General features: G+C 37.0%; 3 protein-coding genes across 3 annotated transcripts in view; 2 read left to right on the plus strand and 1 right to left on the minus strand.

Annotated features, from left to right (window-relative positions):
- The window catches only part of LOC142341870 (UDP-glucuronic acid decarboxylase 1-like), a 380,310-nt gene extending 374,486 nt beyond the window's left edge, over positions 1 to 5,824 (minus strand). The window contains exon 1 of the mRNA XM_075393164.1: positions 5,815 to 5,824. The gene's annotated coding sequence lies outside the window, so the exon portion shown is untranslated. The remainder of the gene's footprint in view (positions 1 to 5,814) is intronic.
- The window catches only part of LOC142341376 (uncharacterized), a 37,650-nt gene extending 18,467 nt beyond the window's left edge, over positions 1 to 19,183 (plus strand). The window contains exons 3-6 of the mRNA XM_075392303.1: positions 5,357 to 5,529; positions 6,947 to 7,127; positions 15,491 to 15,519; positions 18,683 to 19,183. Coding sequence (XP_075248418.1) covers positions 5,357 to 5,529; positions 6,947 to 7,127; positions 15,491 to 15,519; positions 18,683 to 19,183 — 884 coding nt within the window. The remainder of the gene's footprint in view (positions 1 to 5,356; positions 5,530 to 6,946; positions 7,128 to 15,490; positions 15,520 to 18,682) is intronic.
- The window catches only part of LOC142341873 (uncharacterized), a 180,370-nt gene continuing 170,229 nt past the window's right edge, over positions 9,599 to 19,739 (plus strand). Inside the window, exon 1 of the mRNA XM_075393171.1 lies at positions 9,599 to 9,699. The gene's annotated coding sequence lies outside the window, so the exon portion shown is untranslated. The remainder of the gene's footprint in view (positions 9,700 to 19,739) is intronic.

The following is a 19,739-nucleotide window of genomic DNA, read 5'->3' on the forward strand; positions in this document are numbered from 1 at the left end:
AGTGGTATAAATGAGAAATCAGATGCATGAAGAATAGTGCCGTTCGCATATTTAATTTTACATTCATAGGCGGTTAGAGAATAAGTAAAATTTCTGTGTTCAAAGGGTTGAAAATAGAGTGATTGATCACCAATAACAGGAAATAACGGTGAATAGTGTGGAGTTGATCAGATTGAAGAATCATAAAATTTCATTGATTTCAACTCATGATTATGTTTGATCTCTAGTGTATGAGATGAACATTTTATCCAATCAATATATTTTATTAGGAAGGGTGTTCCTAGGATATTGATTTTTGTGTTGGAGACCTCAAAGGTAAGTGTGAAAGAAGTACTTCTGAGAGATCTATTTTCTGTTTAATTTGGATAGATGTTAAGTTTACTGTGCCATTTGATTATAATTTAGAATTATTTGCTGCTAAGAGAACAAATGTTGATGCTTTTAGTGGTAATTTGTGGTGTTCTTCAATTTTGTTCCAAGTATCATTTTTAGGATGTTAAGTGTAGCGCCTGAATCTATTAGAAAATCGATTTCAAGATGTTGTAGAGAAACTGTTTTAGTATGATCAGGTGTTCGTTGTATATTTTGTTAGTGTTGTAGAAAGAATTTATTTTTACATGGTTTATAGAGAATTGCATTCTTCTTTGCAGTTAAAAAATTCGTCTTGGGTATCTTGTTATAATTCTAAGAGTAAATCCTTGAATTGTTGTTCTAGAAGTTGTTCTTCTGAAACGTTTTGTGTTTCTGTATTTTCTGTGTTAGACATCGTGTTTTCTGTTTGTTCTTGGTCTAAGAGTGAGTTATTGTAGTTTCGTACATTGCGAAGTCGATTGTGTGAGAATGGGCGTCTTGAACGATTTCCATCTCTATTATAGTGAGGTGATTAATGTCTAGAATTATTTGAATATATGCTATTTGTGTTATAAGTAGGTTTGTTTTGAGAGTTGGAGGGTCTAGGGTATGGCAAACCATTTCTACACGGTGGTTTAAAAATACCTTACCATAATAGAGTTTTGAGTTTGAATGTGGAAATTTATTTGGGCTTCGATGTCTCGAATTATCACGGTGATCTCTACTGTTGCTTCTAGAGCGATAAGAAAAAGGTAGTGATTTAACGGTCATATTGTTTGATCTGTCTTGTTTGTTTGGAAGGTGTTGGTTCATTGCTTGATTGCAAGTTTCTTTTTGATAATTAGGTTTTTCGAGTGATTTTGTTTATCTTTTGTCAGATAATGTAGAAATGCTGTGTCCCGATCTTGAGCATTTTTTACAGAATTTTAGGAAGAGTGGTTTTCTTTAAAATTTGGATCATTTGAGTACTTGTGACGTACTACGTTAATCGCCGGTGCAATATCTTGTTCCATCATATGTATATCATCTACTGTGAGATGATAAATATCTAGAGAAAGGTTATTAAATGATGAGGAAAAAGTGGAATTTGTGCTAAGTTTATGTCTATCTATGTGTGTGTTCTTGTGATATCTTCTTGATGTCTTTTTTTTTACTAATTGTGCAAATGGAAACTGTGGTTTCAATACAGTTGATTTCTGGTTTGCAATCTTTTTTAGAGCTATTCTGGCTAATTGTGGATCAAGTGCTTTGAGAAGTGCGTCTTTCATTTGTGCTTTACCCATATCTGGAGCGTTATTAACATATGCTTTTCGAGTAATTTGTTCATTTCTAAGTGCCAGTATTTCTGTCTGTTCACCAGAAGCACGTGTTATGTTTTCTAATAATAGTTTCGCTTGAGTTTGCGATTGTTGATTATCGAATGTCTTTTGAAATTCACGGCAAAACCGTTGCCAGTCCTTTTTTTCTAGTGGTAAATGTGAGTACCGCTGTTGTGCCGAGCCAATTAGGGCCGTTTGTATCATGGCAGTTCGTTTCAGGATCCATGCTTCATGAATATTTAATGATTAATGTAATATCATTTAAGAAATCCTCTGTTGTGTAAGTAGGGTCAGTACCACCAAACGGTCTTAGAGACCGTTGCATGGCATTGAGCCTCCTAAATAAAAATACGTCATTTGTGTATTTCGGCTAACTACAGGTGACGGTGTTTGTGTAGACGGTGCCGGTAAATAATAGGGAGTTGGGACACTTAATGTTTGTCAAATATTCTGTGAATTAAGTTGTCGAACTAGATTTACTAATTGTTGTTGAGTGATTTGAATATTTTGATTATTTGTTATTGTCGGTGCGGTTGAGTTATTCAAAACGACGTGTTCAGTATTAAAGTGTACAGAGTTTTGTCTTTGTAAGCGTGGTAAAGGTGTGTTTACGTTTGGTAATTTAGGTAGAGTTGTATTTAATGGATCTGAAGTTTCTGTCAATTCAGTCAAATTCACAAATTCACAATGCTGTCTCCGCTGGTTATTCTCGTAAAAATATGTGTTGTTAGTGGTATCCTTAGTGACTTGATTGCTATCATTAGTTTGGTTAATATTTCGGCCATTATCTTCAAGTTCAATTAGTGTGTTCACTGTATGTAATGAAAAGAGTGTTCAATCATCTAACAATCTGGAATTAAAGTCTGTTTCTGTAGTTTCGTTAATACAAGTGTCTGTAGGTAGTGAGTGGACTATTGTATCCATATTTTATATCGGTGATGCTTCCAGAGAGGTATTTGTTTGGGGATGTTTGTACATGTAAATGGTTGATTCTCTGCGTTATAGTTTTTTATTTCAATATTGTTTTGGTTAATTGTTAGTTTTTGTACAATTTCCGATGCAAATTCTGTGATATTTACAAAATTTTTTGGAAACCAGTTGGAATCATAAATGAAATGTTGTGTTTCTGGTAGTTTAGATATTAACTGTGACTATGTCTCAGCTAATAATATTTTGGCTGGAAAAATGTGTCTTACGAGGCTTCTCGAAATTCTGTGTATGTACCAAGATAGAGGTGTAAAAGAATCGAGAATCTCTTCTTCATGTAAGTCTGCGTATTTTACAGATCTTAAATATGTTTCAAGAGGATGAGTGAAACCTTCTACTTCTTGTCGAGCAATTTTGTGTATGCTCTTTTTTCGTGACTGCAGAGCGGCAGTATTAAGTATAGAAGCGAGACGTTTAAGAAATTCAAAAGAAGATTTTCTAAATACACCCGCTCCATCCGAGGGTTGTTTTTCTGACCATACTCGGTTAAGGAATTCAAATAGTGTATCCGATAGTGGGTTAAAAAAGTGTCATATATGAGAGAAATGTATTTGTTTGTGTGAGGATAACAAAGAAAAAGAATCGAGCCCTTTGTGAGTTGAGCTCCATAATTTTCAATTAGATATGAGAGAAACGCAGTTCATGAAACCTGTGGTAGTTTGTTTGGCAAAGAAAGGAGAGGCTGTTGCTGTGCTGCAAAATAGTGATATTTGAATTGTTTTGCTATGTTTAGAAGTAAATTTATTTGATCTTGGTGTCGATAGTGTTCAGCTTCAAAGGGTGAAATGTCAATTGAAGAAGTTTGATCTGTTGTGTAGGAAAAATTAAAAGATTATATAAACCATTTCTAAGTTTCTTTCTCAAAAGAAAATTTTGTGTTTTGTGTGATTTATTTTTACGGTTAGAGTTTGTTAACTCACTGGTCGAACCAGTTAAAGCAGACCATGATGGACTCCTTTTACAGCCTTAAAGACTAAAGAGCTAGGGCTACTTATTTCTGCGCGCGAAGTAGGCTTACCTATATCTCTCAGACTAACACCGGAGTAAGAGGTATGCAAATTGTGTTACTACTGTAATAGACTAACTACAGTTAGTGGAGTTCTCTCAGTCTGTGATTGGCTGGAGGTGTACATCTAGTATTTCTACTGCTACACAAGAATGTCAGTATTCCAATGTGCCAATTATACCGTGTTAAATCAGAAAATAGTTTTGTTGGCAAGTTTGAATTCAAAATCAGTGTTCGCAAAAAAACTTGTTTAGAAAATGGTCATTTGACATGATCATAGCATCGAACACTGGAAAGAAGTGTCACCTGAATTGAAACTCTTAATCTAACCGCGCTGATTGTTTTTAATTGCTTTCAAACGGAGTTTAAAGCAGTTACTATATACATGTTGGTCTTTTTTAATGCAAAGTTTTTGATGGACCACTTTTGCGCTTTTGTTCTATAACATTCTGTGACTTCTGAAGTGACTTTTTCACAATTCAGTTCTTCATTTGTGAGCGATGAATGTTGCTCTCGTTCTGAAATCATTGTATTTGGTGGTGCGTGTTTAAGATGTCAGGCGTCCAAATTAGTGGTCTTGGAAACAGCATTTTTTTAATAGCGGCCCTAGTTACTCAGCCGGCTGATGTAGCGCTCCTATTTTTTACAATTCGAAGAATTTGAATTGTATTGGGGCGCTCTCTTTTTTTAAAGATCTGTTCACACATGTTCATGATTTTTGAAGTCAAATTGGAGTAGTGATTTTGGTCACGCCAAAACAGGAAGTAGAGCGAAACAACGAGTGGTTTTGCAGCGTGAAAAATTTTCACTCTAATTTTAAAATAGTGTGAGAAAACGGTGTTTGAACAAAAATTCGCTTTCTTTGGATTTCTCTTCATATGCGGCAAATTCAATTTGATTTTTACTGTTTTTTTGATATTTTGGATTGGATTTTTTTCTATATGGTTCTTCCAACCTATTCATAGTTTAATCTTAATCTCAGCCTATTTTTGTTTGAATCAAATTTGTTTTTCTTGCTCGTAATTTTTTGTTCAGATGAGGCGTTTTGAAGTTGATTTTTTGTTTTTTTTTATCCTATTTCTTTATTAGATTTTTTTGAAATAGTTTTCCAATTCACTCATAGTCCGTTCTAGGTCTACTTTTTTTAGTCAAAGAAAACTGTTTTTTTTACGTCGTCGAATGAAATTTTTTTCGCTTTACTTCTATGCACAGCTCGTTCAACATTTTGTGTAAAATTTTTTTTGGAATTCTCTAGGCTAGTTTTACTCCTCTCTCAATTTGCTAAAAGTGTTTGCAGTTGCTCAGCAGTTGCTCAACAAAGCAATCCAAAATGAACAGTGTCATTATCAAAAAAAAATCAGAAATAGAAACGGGATAAAAAACATAAAGCCCAATTTTAGATGCCCGTTGCTGAAACTTTTTTCTTGGTTATCATCTCCAATACTTATTGGTATTGATTCTAGCCCCTTTGTCGTCTCATTACCGAACAAGAGTATGTTCAGATCCAAAATGACATCAGAATGATTCGCACTTTAAAATTGTTTGTGTAGAAAAATCTTTTTACATTCGTTTTTTCTCTTCATTAGTTTTTTCTCTTTTAATCCCAATCTTGGTTACGCGAATCAACGGCGGCTATTTTCAGGCAATCTGCCGGGTATGTTTATCAATCCACTTGTTTTTTTCATGTCTTTAGAGGGAATCCGTGACAAGATACGCGGATCTGGTCGAGTCTATGGTACTAACAGTGACAATGTAGTTGCTATTCGCAATCTCACAATCAGATTTTCTGAAGAGGGAAAGGGTCAGTGGAGAGCTGAAAACAATCTCGCATTCCTCTTTCTCCACCCATATTCCAAAAATCTTCAGGTAAAAACTGGATAAAAAAGGAGGTATCAATGATCTCGCTAATTGCTCTCGAACGAAGTTTGAAGCAATTATTGTAAACGTGTTGGTATTTTTTATAAAACTTTTTGGTTGACCGTTTTTGCGCTTTTCTTCGAGAACATTCTTCAATTTGAGAGATTTCAATTTCTCACATTCCAAAATGAAATTTGTTGCTAATATGAAAAGAATTCTGGGAATAAAGCGGTTCAGGCTGAAAGCGGTTGTAGCTTAGTCGTAAAGACGTCCGGGTTTTTGCAACAATACAAAATTTAATAAGATAAGCGCCTAAACTAAAGTTTTCCCACCAGCCTGTTGTTCGAGAGCAACTCATCTGACGTTAGTCGATTTAAGTTTATTAATTCCTCACAAACAAAGTTCTTAGTAATTATTAGTCCTCTGTTCTTATATATAAAATTTTTTGATTAAGCGATTTTTCGAGTGACCCTTTTGACTTTTCGTCCTCAAAAACGTGATCAAAGGAAATTCCAGGAGAATATTAAGAGACTGAGAAGGTCTCTTAGGGCCTTAAGTCTTACTAGTCTCTAAGTATTCGATTCATCTAAACTGTTCTGAGCAGACAGTTTCATGGTGTGAAGGGCGGTTATTATAATTAGTCAACCCCCGAGTCACACCCATCTCCCCCACTCAACCCCCAATACTCCCCCGTGCGCCCTCCCCTCCTCCTCTTGTCCAGCCTTCCAAACCCACCCCAGCACCTGACCCCCCCCCCCCCCCCCCCCAATCCGTGCACAACTCCCATAAGGCTTGACCCCTCTCCCCACCCCTGTTGAACCCCCCTAATACTAGCATCCCTAAGCCCCAGCTGTCTACTCTACCAAAAGCAGCCACTCGGTCATTTGAGAGCAATTGTCCCGACGTTAGTGTCGTTTATGCTAGAATCAATCCGAGTAATATATTGACACTTAAGATATTAACCAGCATGTCATCAAGACAAATTTCAGCCATTATTGCCCTGGCCAAGACCGGATGTTAATCTCGCAAGAGTATGTTCATCTGCATACTTTCAGCAAGATTGTTTCAAAGTTTGCTAATGTTTCCAAAATTTTTCAATATTTTTTGTCATTTTCTGAGTTTAACGACCATTACTGGCCAATGAAACTTTTTAAGTCTCGGAGATGCGTTACTTGACAGTAATTTTGAGACAAAAAATGGTTTTGAACATTTTTAATGCAAAATTGAAAACTTTTTCATAATTTTTATTTTTTTTTGATGCCAGACCATGAGTTGAAATAGTGCGATCAAAAAGTTTGGTCCAGACCGTGTATTTATCGTCTCGGAGGGGGTACCCCCTCAGACAAAAAAACTGTCGAATCATATTTCGACCACCACAACCCGGGTGACTATAACGCTCTTGTTTCTATATTCATTCTTCAACTAGGATGTGGCCCTGAAAGAATGTGACGAGTATGAGTATGGGACCAACGGGAGATGGGGGGTGAGGGAGTTGTACGTGTTGAGTATTGGACATGAAGACAAAAGCGGGAAAGTAGGGAGAGGAGTCCAGAGACAGAATGTGACTACCCCTTTCAATCATAAATACTGCATATACGCTATATCACGTAAGAAACACGGGTCTTTCCCATTATACCCCCCCCCCCCCCCCGTAGCTTAGTGGTCAGACAACCTATATCCCCCCAATCATGATAAATATACCATAAGCCTTGATTTTTCAGCCTTGATTTTTCATAATTATAGGCTGCAATTTTACCTTTTATCTGAAATTAACTAATCGCCTCATTTTCATCTCGATTGCAGCGTTTTTTTGGCGTTGGAGTTAATTTGTGGCGCCATTTCTTCTTTATGAAACTAACAGAGCATTCTAGTATCTGATAAATACGGGTGTCTAGCACAAATAGCTGAAAAACTGGGAAAAGTGGGACAAGAAATTGGCAAAACAGCGGTATGGCATAATGAATTGTTCCCTGATTAAATGTGCATTGCAAAACAATGCGAGAAATACCGTCAAAACTGCTGGAAAAATAATTTCACCTTAAAATTTTATGACTTTCAGCAGCGAATTTTGTGCATTTAGCAAGGCAATTTTTTTTCACTTCTGTAGAAATTAATTGATTTTCATTCCAACTAACAACGGATTAGTCAACATTAAGTTGTACGTGTTGAGTATTGGACATGAAGACAAAAGTTGGGAAGTAGGGAGAGGAGTTCAGAGACAGAATGTGACTACCCCTTTCAATCATAAATACTGCATATACGCTATATCACGTAAGAAACACGGGTCTTTCCCATTATACCCCCAACCCCCCCCCCCCCCGTAGCTTAGTGGTCAGACAACCTATATCCCCCAATCATGATAAATATACCATAATGGTGGTCTATAATTTCATGGGGCTATATTTGGAAAGACCCAGAAACATAATGAATTTTAGTTATCTATAGTTTTTTTTTCGAAAATCATAATTCGATCCTAATTTGAGCTCTAGCTGAGTTACAGACCTAAGTTGCCTCTGAAAAGATAACCTTCGCGCGCACTCAGGAGTATAAATATGATATTCTACCAAAGGCGACAATGCTTAAAAAACGCGTCAACAAATAAACATAGCGGTAAAAGCGTTGAAATTATGTAAGACAATCGCTAACTGCTGAGGGGAAACAAAAATTCACGTTTTTTCAGCCTTCATTTTTCATAATTATAGGCTGCAACTTTACCTTTTATCTGAAATTAAATAATCGCCTCATTGTCATCTCTATTGCAGCGTTTTTTTGGCGTTGGAGTTAATTTGTGGCGCCATTTTTTCTTTATGAAACTAACAGAGCATTCTAGTATCTGATAAATACGGGTATCTAGCACAAATAGCTGAAAAACTGGGAAAAGTGGGACAAGAAATTGGCAAAACAGCGGTATGGCATGATGAATTGTTCCCTGATTAAGTGTGCAATGCAAAACAATGCGAGAAATACCGTCAAACCTGCTGGAAAAATAATTTCACCTTGAAATTTTATGACTTTCAGCCGCGAAATTTGTGCATTTAGCAAGGCGATTTTTTTTCACTTCCGTAGAAATTAATTGATTTTCATTCCAACTAACAACGGATTAGTCAACATTAAGTTGTACGTGTTGAGTATTGGACATGAAGACAAAAGTTGGAAAGTAGGGAGAGGAGTTCAGAGACAGAATGTGACTACGCCTTTCAATCATAAATTCTGCATATACGCTATATCACGTAAGAAACACGGGTCTTTCTCATTATAGCACCCCCCGTAGCTTAGTGGTCAGACAACCTATATCCCCCCAATCATGATAAATATACCATAAAGGTGGGCTATAATTTCAAGGGGGCTATATTTGGAAAGACCCAGAAACATAATGACTTTTAATTATCTATAGTTTTTTTTCGAAAATCATAATTCGATCATAATTTGAGCTCTAGCTGAGTTACAGACCTAAGTTGCCTCTGAAAAGACAACCTTAGTGCGCACTCCGGTGTATAAATATGATATCCTACCAAAGGCGTCCATGCTAAAAAAACGCGTCAACAAGTAAACATAGCGGTAAAAGCGTTGAAATTATGTAAGACAATCGCTAACTGCTGAGGGAAAACAAAAATTCACGTTTTTTCAGCCTTGATTTTTCATAATTATAGGCTGCAATTTTACCTTTTATCTGAAATTAACTAATCGCCTCATTTTCATCCCTATTGCAGCGTTTTTTTGGCGTTGGAGTTAATTTGTGGCTTCATTTTTTCTTTATGAAACTAATAGAGCATTTTAGTATCTATTAAATACGGGCATCTAGCACAAATAGCTGAAAAACTGGGAAAAGTGGGACAAGAAATTGGCAAAACAGCGGTATGGCATGATGAATTGTTCCCTGATTAAGTGTGCAGTGCAAAACAATGCGAGAAATACCGTCAAACCTGCTGGAAAAATAATTTCACCTTGAAATTGTATGACTTTCAGCCGCGAATTTTGTGCATTTAGCAAGGCAATTTTTTTTTCACTTCCAGAGAAGTTAATTGATTTTCATTCCAACTAACAACGGATTAGTCCACATTAAGTTGTACGTGTTGAGTATTGGACATGAAGACAAAAGTTGGAAAGTAGGGAGAGGAGTTCAGAGACAGAATGTGACTACCCCTTTCAATCATAAATACTGGATATACGCTATATCACGTAAGAAATACGGGTCTTTCTCATTATAGCCCCCCCCCCCGTAGCTCAGTGGTCAGACCACCTATATCCCCCCAATCATGATAAATATACCAAGATGGTGGTCTATAATTTCATGGGGGCTATATTTGGAAAGCACCAGAAACATAATGAATTTTAGTTATCTATAGTTTTTTTTTCGAAAATCATAATTCGATCCTAATTTGAGCTCTAGCTGAGTTACAGACCTAAGTTGCCTCTGAAAAGACAACCTTCGCGCGCACTCAGGAGTATAAATATGATATTCTACGAAAAGCGACAATGCTAAAAAAACGCGTCAACAAATAAACATAGCGGTAAAAGCGTTGAAATTATGTAAGACAATCGCTCACTGCTGAGGGGAAACAAAAATTCACGTTTTTTCAGCCTTGATTTTTCATAATTATAGGCTGCAACTTTTCTTTTTAACTGAAATTAACTAATCGCCTCATTTTCATCTCTATTGCAGCGTTTTTTTGGCGTTGGAGTTAATTTGTGGCGCCATTTTTTCTTTATGAAACTAATAGAGCATTCTAGTATCTATTAAATACGGGTATCTAGCACAAATAGCTGAAAAACTGGGAAAAGTGGGACAAGAAATTGGCAAAACAGCGGTATGGCATGATGAATTGTTCCCTGATTAAGTGTGCAATGCAAAACAATGCGAGAAATACCGTCAAAACTGCTAGAAAAATAATTTCACCTTAAAATTTTATGACTTTCAGCAGCGAATTTTGTGCATTTAGCAAGGCAATTTATATTTCCCCAGTGATCCCATTCCCGGAAACCCTGCGGGGAAAGCCGGGAATCTTATAATTTCTCGGCAATCTTGGTGGGAAACCCGGGAATCTTATAATTTCTCGGTAATCTTGGCGGGAAACCCGGGAATACCATAACTTCTCGGTAATCTTGGTGGGAAACCCGGGATTTAATTTTTGACCGGTTTTCTTTGTGGGAAACCCGGGAACTTTTTTTTCCCGGTAATCTTGGTAGGAAACTGGGGAGTGTCAACTTTTCCAATGATCTCAGCCGGAAGAAAGAGAATAGTAAGTTTTTTAATTAGTTGAGCTGGAAACCCGTTAACGTTGACGTTTTCTGGCCAAGCATGAGATTGTCGATTCAATTAGTAACAAAAACCAATAGACAAGAAGCATTATCTCGTAAACACTCCTACAGTTTTCTTAAAAATTCAACACTATGCACCGTATATGGTTTCGCACAGAAATGCTACTTGAACCCTAACCTTAGACCCTTTGACTTTCTGAGGTAACCCAGTGCTCGAACCCACGACATCCACGCCAAGTCCACGCAAGATCTTGGATTTCCACGATACCATTTCCAAGTCCACGCAAGATCTTGGATTCTTCAATAACCACACGAGGGGTTCCAGGAAATTGGCAGGAACTTTCGTGGTTTTCCAAGTTTTACTTTTGTTTACAAATGCTTCTTTTACATCCCAGAAATTTTCAGAAAGACAAAATTTTGGTTCGATTGCCCTGCCTGCCTTTTTAAACTGAAGTTATTGGTGTTTAGTTAAAATAATGTCTTTAGTAATAATAATATTAGTATTAATATTTACCACTAGATATATATCTAGTCATTATCATAGTCATAGTTATACCCATAGTTATATTTAAACTCTAATAATTAAACTCTAATGTAATTATTTTTAAACTCTAACATAATAAAACTATCTTATCTTTGTACCTAAGTATAGCCCTCTTCCTTTTTGTACTATTTTTATATCTTCACCAGTAGTTGCAAATTTAAATAAATCAGGTGTGGCTGATAAAGCAGCTCTAGGGTTTCTACTTGCAGCCGCACCTCCTATTTTAATTGCTCTTTCTAATGCTCTTACCGGATTATTAGCAACTTTCTTTCCGAAGTTGACCGTAGCTTTACCAACACTTTTAAAGAAATCTTTCAATCCCTCGGCTTCTTTTGTCGCATCAGATACTGTCATTGACTTATTCCTCATACACTCAACACAATTACCCTTTAACATTTTAGTACCTTTTGAAGTAATAGCTCCTCTTATATTATTAGTACCACTATAATGTCTACCACCAACACAATATGAATTAGTTTTAACCCGTTGACGTTGACGTTTTCTGGCCAAGCATGAGATTGTCGATTCAATTAGTAACAAAAACCAATAGACAAGAAACATTATCTCGTAAACACTCCTACAGTTTTCTTAAAAATTCAACACTATGCACCGTATATGGTTTCGCACAGAAATGCTACTTGAACCCTAACCTTAGACCCTTTGACTTTCTGAGGTAACCCAGTGCTCGAACCCACGACATCCACGCCAAGTCCACGCAAGATCTTGGATTTCCACGATACCATTTCCAAGTCCACGCAAGATCTTGGATTCTTCAATAACCACACGAGGGGTTCCAGGAAATTGGCAGGAACTTTCGTGGTTTTCCAAGTTTTACTTTTGTTTACAAATGCTTCTTTTACATCCGAGAAATTTTCAGAAAGACAAAAGTTTGGTTCGATTGCCCTGCATAACAGTCAAAACTTAGAAAAAAAAACATTTTTTTTTTCGAGCTCACAGCAGCATTTCCAAGATCTTGACAGGATCTTGACGAGATTTTGCGTGATTTCTCAGGATTTCGATTTGTCTTATTTTTGTCATAACGGTGCCCTATCAGTACCCGTTTAACTCAGAGAAAAAAGTTTTTGTTTGACGATAACGAAAAAAGGGCTTTAAGGCTGAAAAAAATAATTATGATTGAGTTCATGTCTGACCAACATACGAAGCCCGAGTTGTAACCTACGGAGCCCCGTTTGAACTAACAACCTAGCTGCCTGTCATTTCTGATTGGCAGGCTTCCAATCTTTACATTTCCTCAATTTGTGATGAGGAGAATATTTTTAAGGAATGATAATTCAATTCCCGAATTCCAGACTTACACGATTTTGTCCGTGATGGAGGTGATATAGTAGAGTTGTCAAGTCTATGCTTCAGATAAAGTAATAATTTTTTCCCCATTCAGTGATGAGTATCTCCACAATAATTTTTGGAAACGTCTCTATCTTTTCCAATGGGCATCGTAGAAAAACGTACCCGTCCATGAGCGATTTTTTTTTATTTGAAACACAATTTCTCTTTCCGAAACGTCTTTATATACAAGGAGAAGATTGTTTTCTTTTCTAGATAGATCAGAAACAACTAAACCGCTCCTCACAGAGCATGCAAGCTGTTGATGCATGTAGTGTAATGTGTTTGTCCTGAAAATTTGTTGTCGAACGGTTATTTAAGGTTGATTCCTGAATAACATGTCTATCTTCAAATTTGTTCAAATTTGTTCAAATTGTGTTGTGTTTTGGTAAATGAAAAGGATCTTCTGCGTGCTATTTGCGTTTTTCATACAATATTCTAGTCCATGAAACAAACTATACCAGTGATTGCTGTTAATTCAACAATTTACTTTTTTCATGATTTCGGCAAATTTCGGAGACTGTTGTTTTGTGTCAAACACACAAAACATCATAGCCTTCATGGCGAGGTGCGAATTTTTTTCCCATCTCATCATGAAGGTTTGACTCAACCAGGAACGCAAAGATAGACTGGAATTAGCCCCAGAAACACGACAGTTGTGCCATTAAACGCCGTCAAGCGTGTTTTTCGACAATTTTGGGCTTTTAAAATAGCTAAAAAAGTTGGGTGTAATTCAGCAATTTGCTAATAACACCCAAAGTACTCTACCAAAAAAATAGATCACTGGAAAACTGGATTACAGTAATATAGAAGCGGTAACGACATACGGTCCTCAAGTAGCTTCCATATTTTGAAGTCTTGCAGATTTAGATTTATAGAGGTACAATTTGTTGTTTTAATGACAAGTAGTCAAGTGCTTAGCAGAATTCTACCAACATAGTCTAATTGTATTGGCATTGTAATCGTCTGATTGGTCATATATTGTACTACCCTAATTCGGCCTGGTAAAAAAGTTATTGATTGCTAAATTTGAAAAAAAAGTCACCATTTCAGGTGATATTGGTGTTCACCAAATATGCGTACCTCAAAATACCATAGTATTCCTACATGTATTGGTTTTTTGGATTTGTATTGTAGTGGGGAGTAACCTCATACACAGTTTCATCTGGTTTTATGGAGTTGAGTGGGTCATTTTTTGCTCTGTAGGCGCCGAACCTCGACTTTCGGCCAATTTCGGCCAATTCGGCGGTGACATAATGTTGAATTTTTTTGATTCAAGATTACAAATTATAGTGTTTTAGATTGCTCAGTTAATGGGGAGTATCACTATAAACAGATTGTATCTTTTTTTACTAGTTTTGAAGGTTTATTTTAGCGAAACTTGATATTTGGTAGTCAAAATAGGTCATTTGACCAAATGAATGAGTGAAGTGGTGTTGTTTGCAATTGAACAAGTTTTTGGGCGTGCGTTTTGTGTTTTCTAGACACTGTTTAGGTTGCTGAAGCTAATTGTATCAAACAATGGCATTAATTCAACAATTTTTCTTTTTTCACGATTTCATCAAATTTTTGTTGATGTTGTTTTATGTCAAAACACACAAAACATCATAACCTTCATGGTGAGGTGGGAAATTTTTTCCCACCTCACCATGAAGGTTTGCCGTGACCTAGAACGTGGAAGTTGACCAGAATTACACCCACAAATACGCCGGGAACGCTGTTTCACGTTGTTTTACGTCGGTTCCGGAGATCTTGGGCTTCGATTTTAGCCCAAAAACTGGGGTACAGAACAGTATTTTGTTAATATCTGCTAAAGTACTGAACCAAATTCAACGGGAGTGGTCGCATTTGTTTGACACTGAACCCCTCTTGCTTGCAGTGTTTAGTTGGTTTCCCAAATTGGCTTAATCAAAAAGTTATTAATGTTCAAATTTGAAATAGGCCGAATTTTCGGGCTATTCTGGGTGACCCAAATTTCGGTACAACAAAACGCGCGATTTACCCAACAAATGTTAGTGTTTTAGAATCCTCAGTTAGTGGGGAGTATCCCCATATATATTTTCTATAGCGTTTTACTGAATTGTGATAGTCAAATTTGGCTCTGAAAGCAGGTCACCTCGCTTTTTTGGTCATTTGTCAGGGTACCTAATTTTTGCTATAACTTCTACTAGAGTGCACCGATTGGGCTCATTTTTTAATATGATGCGTATCTCAAGCAGTGCTACAAACTGTACTAAGGGGGTTTGTTTTTGTTCGGCCGTTTTAGAGAAATTGGCCAGTAAACTTGACCTCGATTTTAGCCCCAGAAGCGGTTGACACCATCCGACACCACCTTGAAGCTCTGTCACAAATCAATTTAAAGCTTGTTTATTGGTTCGTTAGCTTCCTTATATTATGACAAAGCTTTCTAGCTATTATTTGTAATTTGTTTGACACATTTTCATGTCAAATTTTAGCTCTGCACTCAGGTCACCACGCTTTTCGGTCATTTGGTACGGTACCTTATAATTGCTATAACTCCTCGAAGAATGTACCGATCGGGCTCATTTTTTAATATGATGCGTATCTCAAGCAGTGCTACAAACTGTACTAAGGGCGTTTATTTTTGTTCGGCCGTTTTAGAGAAATTGGCCAGTGAACTTGCCCTCGATTTTACCTCTAGAAGCGTTTGACACCAGCGGTTGACACCGTTGACACCGTTGACACCTTGAAGCTTTGAACTGTATTGAAAAAAAAATACTGTTTTGAATAGCCCGTCTAACGTAGATTCTGAATATGTATACTTTATATAGCGTTTTATGATGCTTAGATGTTCAATTTTAGCTCTGGAGGTGGTGTACCTCTCCTCCAAGGTCGTTTGGTACGGTACCTTCTTTTTGCTATAACTTCTTCTAGAGTGCACCAATTGGGCTCATTTTTTAATATGATGCGTATCTCAAGCCGTGCTACAAACAGTTTTAAGGGCGTTTGTTTTTGTTCAGCCGTTTTTGAGAAATTGACCGGGAAAGTTGACCCCAAATTGACCCCTGAGGAGGGGAAACACTACATTGATGACCATTTTACTGACATGTAGATCTCACTTTTAGAGTTGTCCGAGTTCCATGGCATTGATCCAGAACTCATGCCAAAATTTGGCGTTGGTCGGTTTGTGTTTTGGGGGGTCCTTTGGGGGGGGGGTGGCGGTTTGGCGCCGGGGGGGGGGGTGGTCGGTGCGTGGGGTAGCCGTGCGTCTCGTGTGTTGTCTTTGATGTTCTTTTATGTATATTAACAAAGTATTTTTTCAGAGTTTGTTTGCTTGTCTTGTCTTCTCTTCTCTCTGCTGTCGTCTCTGCTGCCAGGTGAGTTCTTCCCGCTTCTTTGCTTGCTAGCTTGGCTAGCTGTCGCTTTCTTTCGGTCTGGTTTGCTCTGCACCGCAGAGCTGCGGTTTTCGGACCGGTTTTTTGGTCCGTGTTCCCACATCGCGGGAATGTGTTCTTGCAAAGCAAGAAGGTTCGCCGAAGCTTTGCGCTCTTCTTGGTTTTTAAATTTTGCGCTTTTTTTTGTTTGCTTCCGCTTTTTTTTGGTCTGGTTTTCTGTGCAGCCCACAGTTTCAGTTTTTACAGCTAAGGACTTATTCTAAAAATTTGACATTCTACCTAAGAGTGTTATAGTCCTAGTAGTTTCTGAAAAAGAGCTAATTGCTGGTCTAGCTGGTCTGAGAAAAAAGTGATTGATACGTTGTCAGATTTCGAGCTCAAAAATTATTTTTGTGCGTTTTCATGAAAACTGAATTTCAGTGCAGTCAAGGACTTGTTCAATTGAATTCAGGGTCTACGTAGGAATGTCATGGTCCTAGTAGGTTCTGATAGTGGGCTAATTGTTGATCTAGCTGGTCTGAGTAAAAAGTACTTAATACGTTGTCAGATTTTGAGCTCAAAAATTATTTTTGTGCGTTTTCATGAAAAGTGAATTTCAGTGCAGTCAAGGACTTGTTCAATTGAACTGAGGGTCTACGTAGGAGTGTCATAGTCCTAGTAGGTTCTGATACAGGGCTAATTGTTGATCTAGCTGTTCTGAGTAAAAAGTACTTAATACGTTGTCAGATTTCGAGCTCAAAAATTATTTTTGTGCGTTTTCATGAAAAGTGAATTTCATTGCAGTCAAAGACTTGTTCAATTGAACTGAGGGTCTACGTAGGAGTGTCATAGTCCTAGTAGGTTCTGATACAGGGCTAATTGTTGATCTAGCTGTTCTGAGTAAAAAGTACTTAATACGTTGTCAGATTTCGAGCTCAAAAATTATTTTTGTGCGTTTTCATGAAAAGTGAATTTCATTGCAGTCAAAGACTTGTTCAATGGAACTGAGGGTCTACGTAGGAGTGTCAAAGTCCTCGTAGGTTGTGATAGAGGACTAATTGTTGATCTAGCTGGTCTGAGTAAAAAGTACTTAATACATTGTCAGATTTCGAACTCAAAAATTATTTTTGTGCGTTTTCATGAAAAGTGAATTTCAGTGCAGTCAAGGACTTGTTCAATTGAACTGAGGGCCTACGTAGGAGTGTCATAGTCCTAGTAGGTTCTGATACAGGGCCAATTGTTGATCTAGCTGGTCTGAGTAAAAAGTACTTAATACGTTGTGAGATTTCGAGCTCAAAAATTTTTTTTGTGCGTTTTCATGAAAAGTGAATTTCATTGCAGTCAAAGACTTATTCAATGGAACTGAGGGTCTACGTAGGAGTGTCAAAGTCTTAGTAGTTTCTGATAGAGGATTAATTGTTGATCTTGCTGGTCTGAGTAAAAAGTACTTAATACGTTGTCAGATTTCGAGCTCAAAAATTATTTTTGTGCGTTTTCATAAAAAGTGAATTTCATTGCAGTCAAAGACTTGTTCAATTGAATTGTTCATTCTAGTCAAGGACTTTTTTGCTTGAGGATTTGTGGTATAGCTGGGCTAGGCAAAAAGTTGGGTTTTCATATTCAAGTTTGCGAACAACTATTTTTAAAAATAGGTTTTTTTTATCAGGTCATTTATCGGGCTCGAAGTTATGTATGTCTGTTTGCATGTATACTATATGTGTTTGTACATATAAAATCTGGGTACGAGTGGGCTACGTTTTTCAAGAGGGTTAATTTATTGACCATCTTCACAGGTCACCCAAACTTTTTAATTTTCAACTCATGTTGTTTGAAAGGTTGTTTGTATCGAAAGCTCCATGATATTCAATCTTGTCGTCTTAGGCGTGCGTTGATATTATGTGTGTATGTATAAATAAAAAGTGGGTACGAGTGGGCTACGTTTTTTAAGAGGGCTTATTTATTGACCATTTTTACATGTCACCCAAACTTTTTAATTTTCAACTGTTGTTTGAAAGGTTGTTTTGTTTGTATCGAAAGCTCCATGACATTCAATCTTGTCTTGTCTTAGGTCTTGATATTATGTGTGTATGTATAAATAAAAAGTGGGTACGAGTGGGCTACGTTTTTTAAGAGGGCTAATTTATTGACCATTTTTACAGGTCACCCAAACTTTTCAATTTTCAACTCATGTTGTTTGAAAGGTTGTTTGTATCGAAAGCTCCTTGACATTCAATCTTGTCTTGTCTTAGGTGTTGATATTATGTGTGTATGTATAAATAAAAAGTGGGTACGAGTGGGCTACGTTTTTTAAGGGGGCTAATTTATTGACCATTTTTACAGGTAACCCAAACTTTTTAATTTTCAACTAATGTTGTTTGAAAGGTTGTTTGTATCGAAAGCTCCATGATATTCAATCTTGTCTTGTCTTAGGTGTTGATATTATGTGTGTATGTATAAATAAGAAGTGGGTACGAGTGGGCTACGTTTTTTAAGGGGGCTAATTTATTGACCATTTTTACAGGTCACCCAAACTTTTTAATTTTCAACTAATGTTGTTTGAAAGGTTGTTTGTATCGAAAGCTCCATGATATTCAATCTTGTCTTGTCTTAGGTGTTGATATTATGTATATAGAAAAGCTGGGCATAAACAAATTTAGAAAAAAGTTCAATTCTGTTTCAGCTAAAAATGAGCACTTTTAAAGAGAAAAAGATTGGAATTTTTGGGGACAGCCATGTTCAAAGGCTCCAATTACCCGAAAATGTTGTTGCCCTGGGCAAAGGCGGAGAGAGAGCCCGCAATTGGAGGAATTACACAAATGAGCTGAGAGGTTACGATGTATTAGTCATCATGATTGGGGGAAATGATATTTGCCCCAGGGATATCTTTACACCCGCTGATATGTTCCTGAAAGAGTTAACAGCGGAAATCCGCGATTTGTTCAGTTACTGCCAGCAGAACAATACTGTAGTGTTGACGGCAGATATTATTCCGCGGTTGAACAATCCTGACGGAATCCGCAAAATGAATAGTAGGCTGCTGAACAAATACAAGAGAAAACATATAGAATTAGCGGAAGCCATTGGTCGCGATTTCTCTGATGGGGTTCACCTCAGTTCTTATGAGTTTCTGAGCCAATATCTTATAAAGAAGATCAAGCTACTCGCTGAGAATGTGAATTAATGGTTTACTCGCCTGAAATTTGTAACTTTGTCGCGTGTGCTTTTGTTGTTGCACAGTTTTGTGAATTACGTAATTTTGAAGTTTTGAGCTGTAGTTTGAGTTTTTTGACACTTGCTTTTGTTATGCCATTTTTGTCTGATTCAAAGTAATTAAAAACTCTCTCCGTGAACATAGTTTTGACTGAGCTGTTATATTACACTTTTGAATTTTTGCTCATTTGAGTATTCTGTGTATCTGGTGGAAGAATAGCTTGAACCTAAACAATAAATAAACTGGCTTAAACATAAAGAAATAGCATTAAATAATAGCATTAAAAAAGAAATAGCATTTGAACAGCCGATCGCGTGGCTGGCTGAAAAGCCGACGTTGTGGCCTAAACAATAGGTAATTCGATAGTTTGAACAGCCGATTGAGTGGCTGACTGAAAAGCCGATTGTGTGGCTTAAACAATAAGTAGATAAATAGAATTTGAACAGCTGATTGTGTGGCTGGTTGAAAAGCCGATTGAGAGGCTTAAACAATAGGTAATTCAATGGTATGAACAGCCGATTGTGTG

The sequence above is a fragment of the Convolutriloba macropyga genome, chromosome 6 (genome assembly GCF_964194025.1).
Source record: "Convolutriloba macropyga chromosome 6, txConMacr16.3, whole genome shotgun sequence".
Lineage (NCBI taxonomy): Eukaryota > Metazoa > Xenacoelomorpha > Acoela > Convolutidae > Convolutriloba > Convolutriloba macropyga.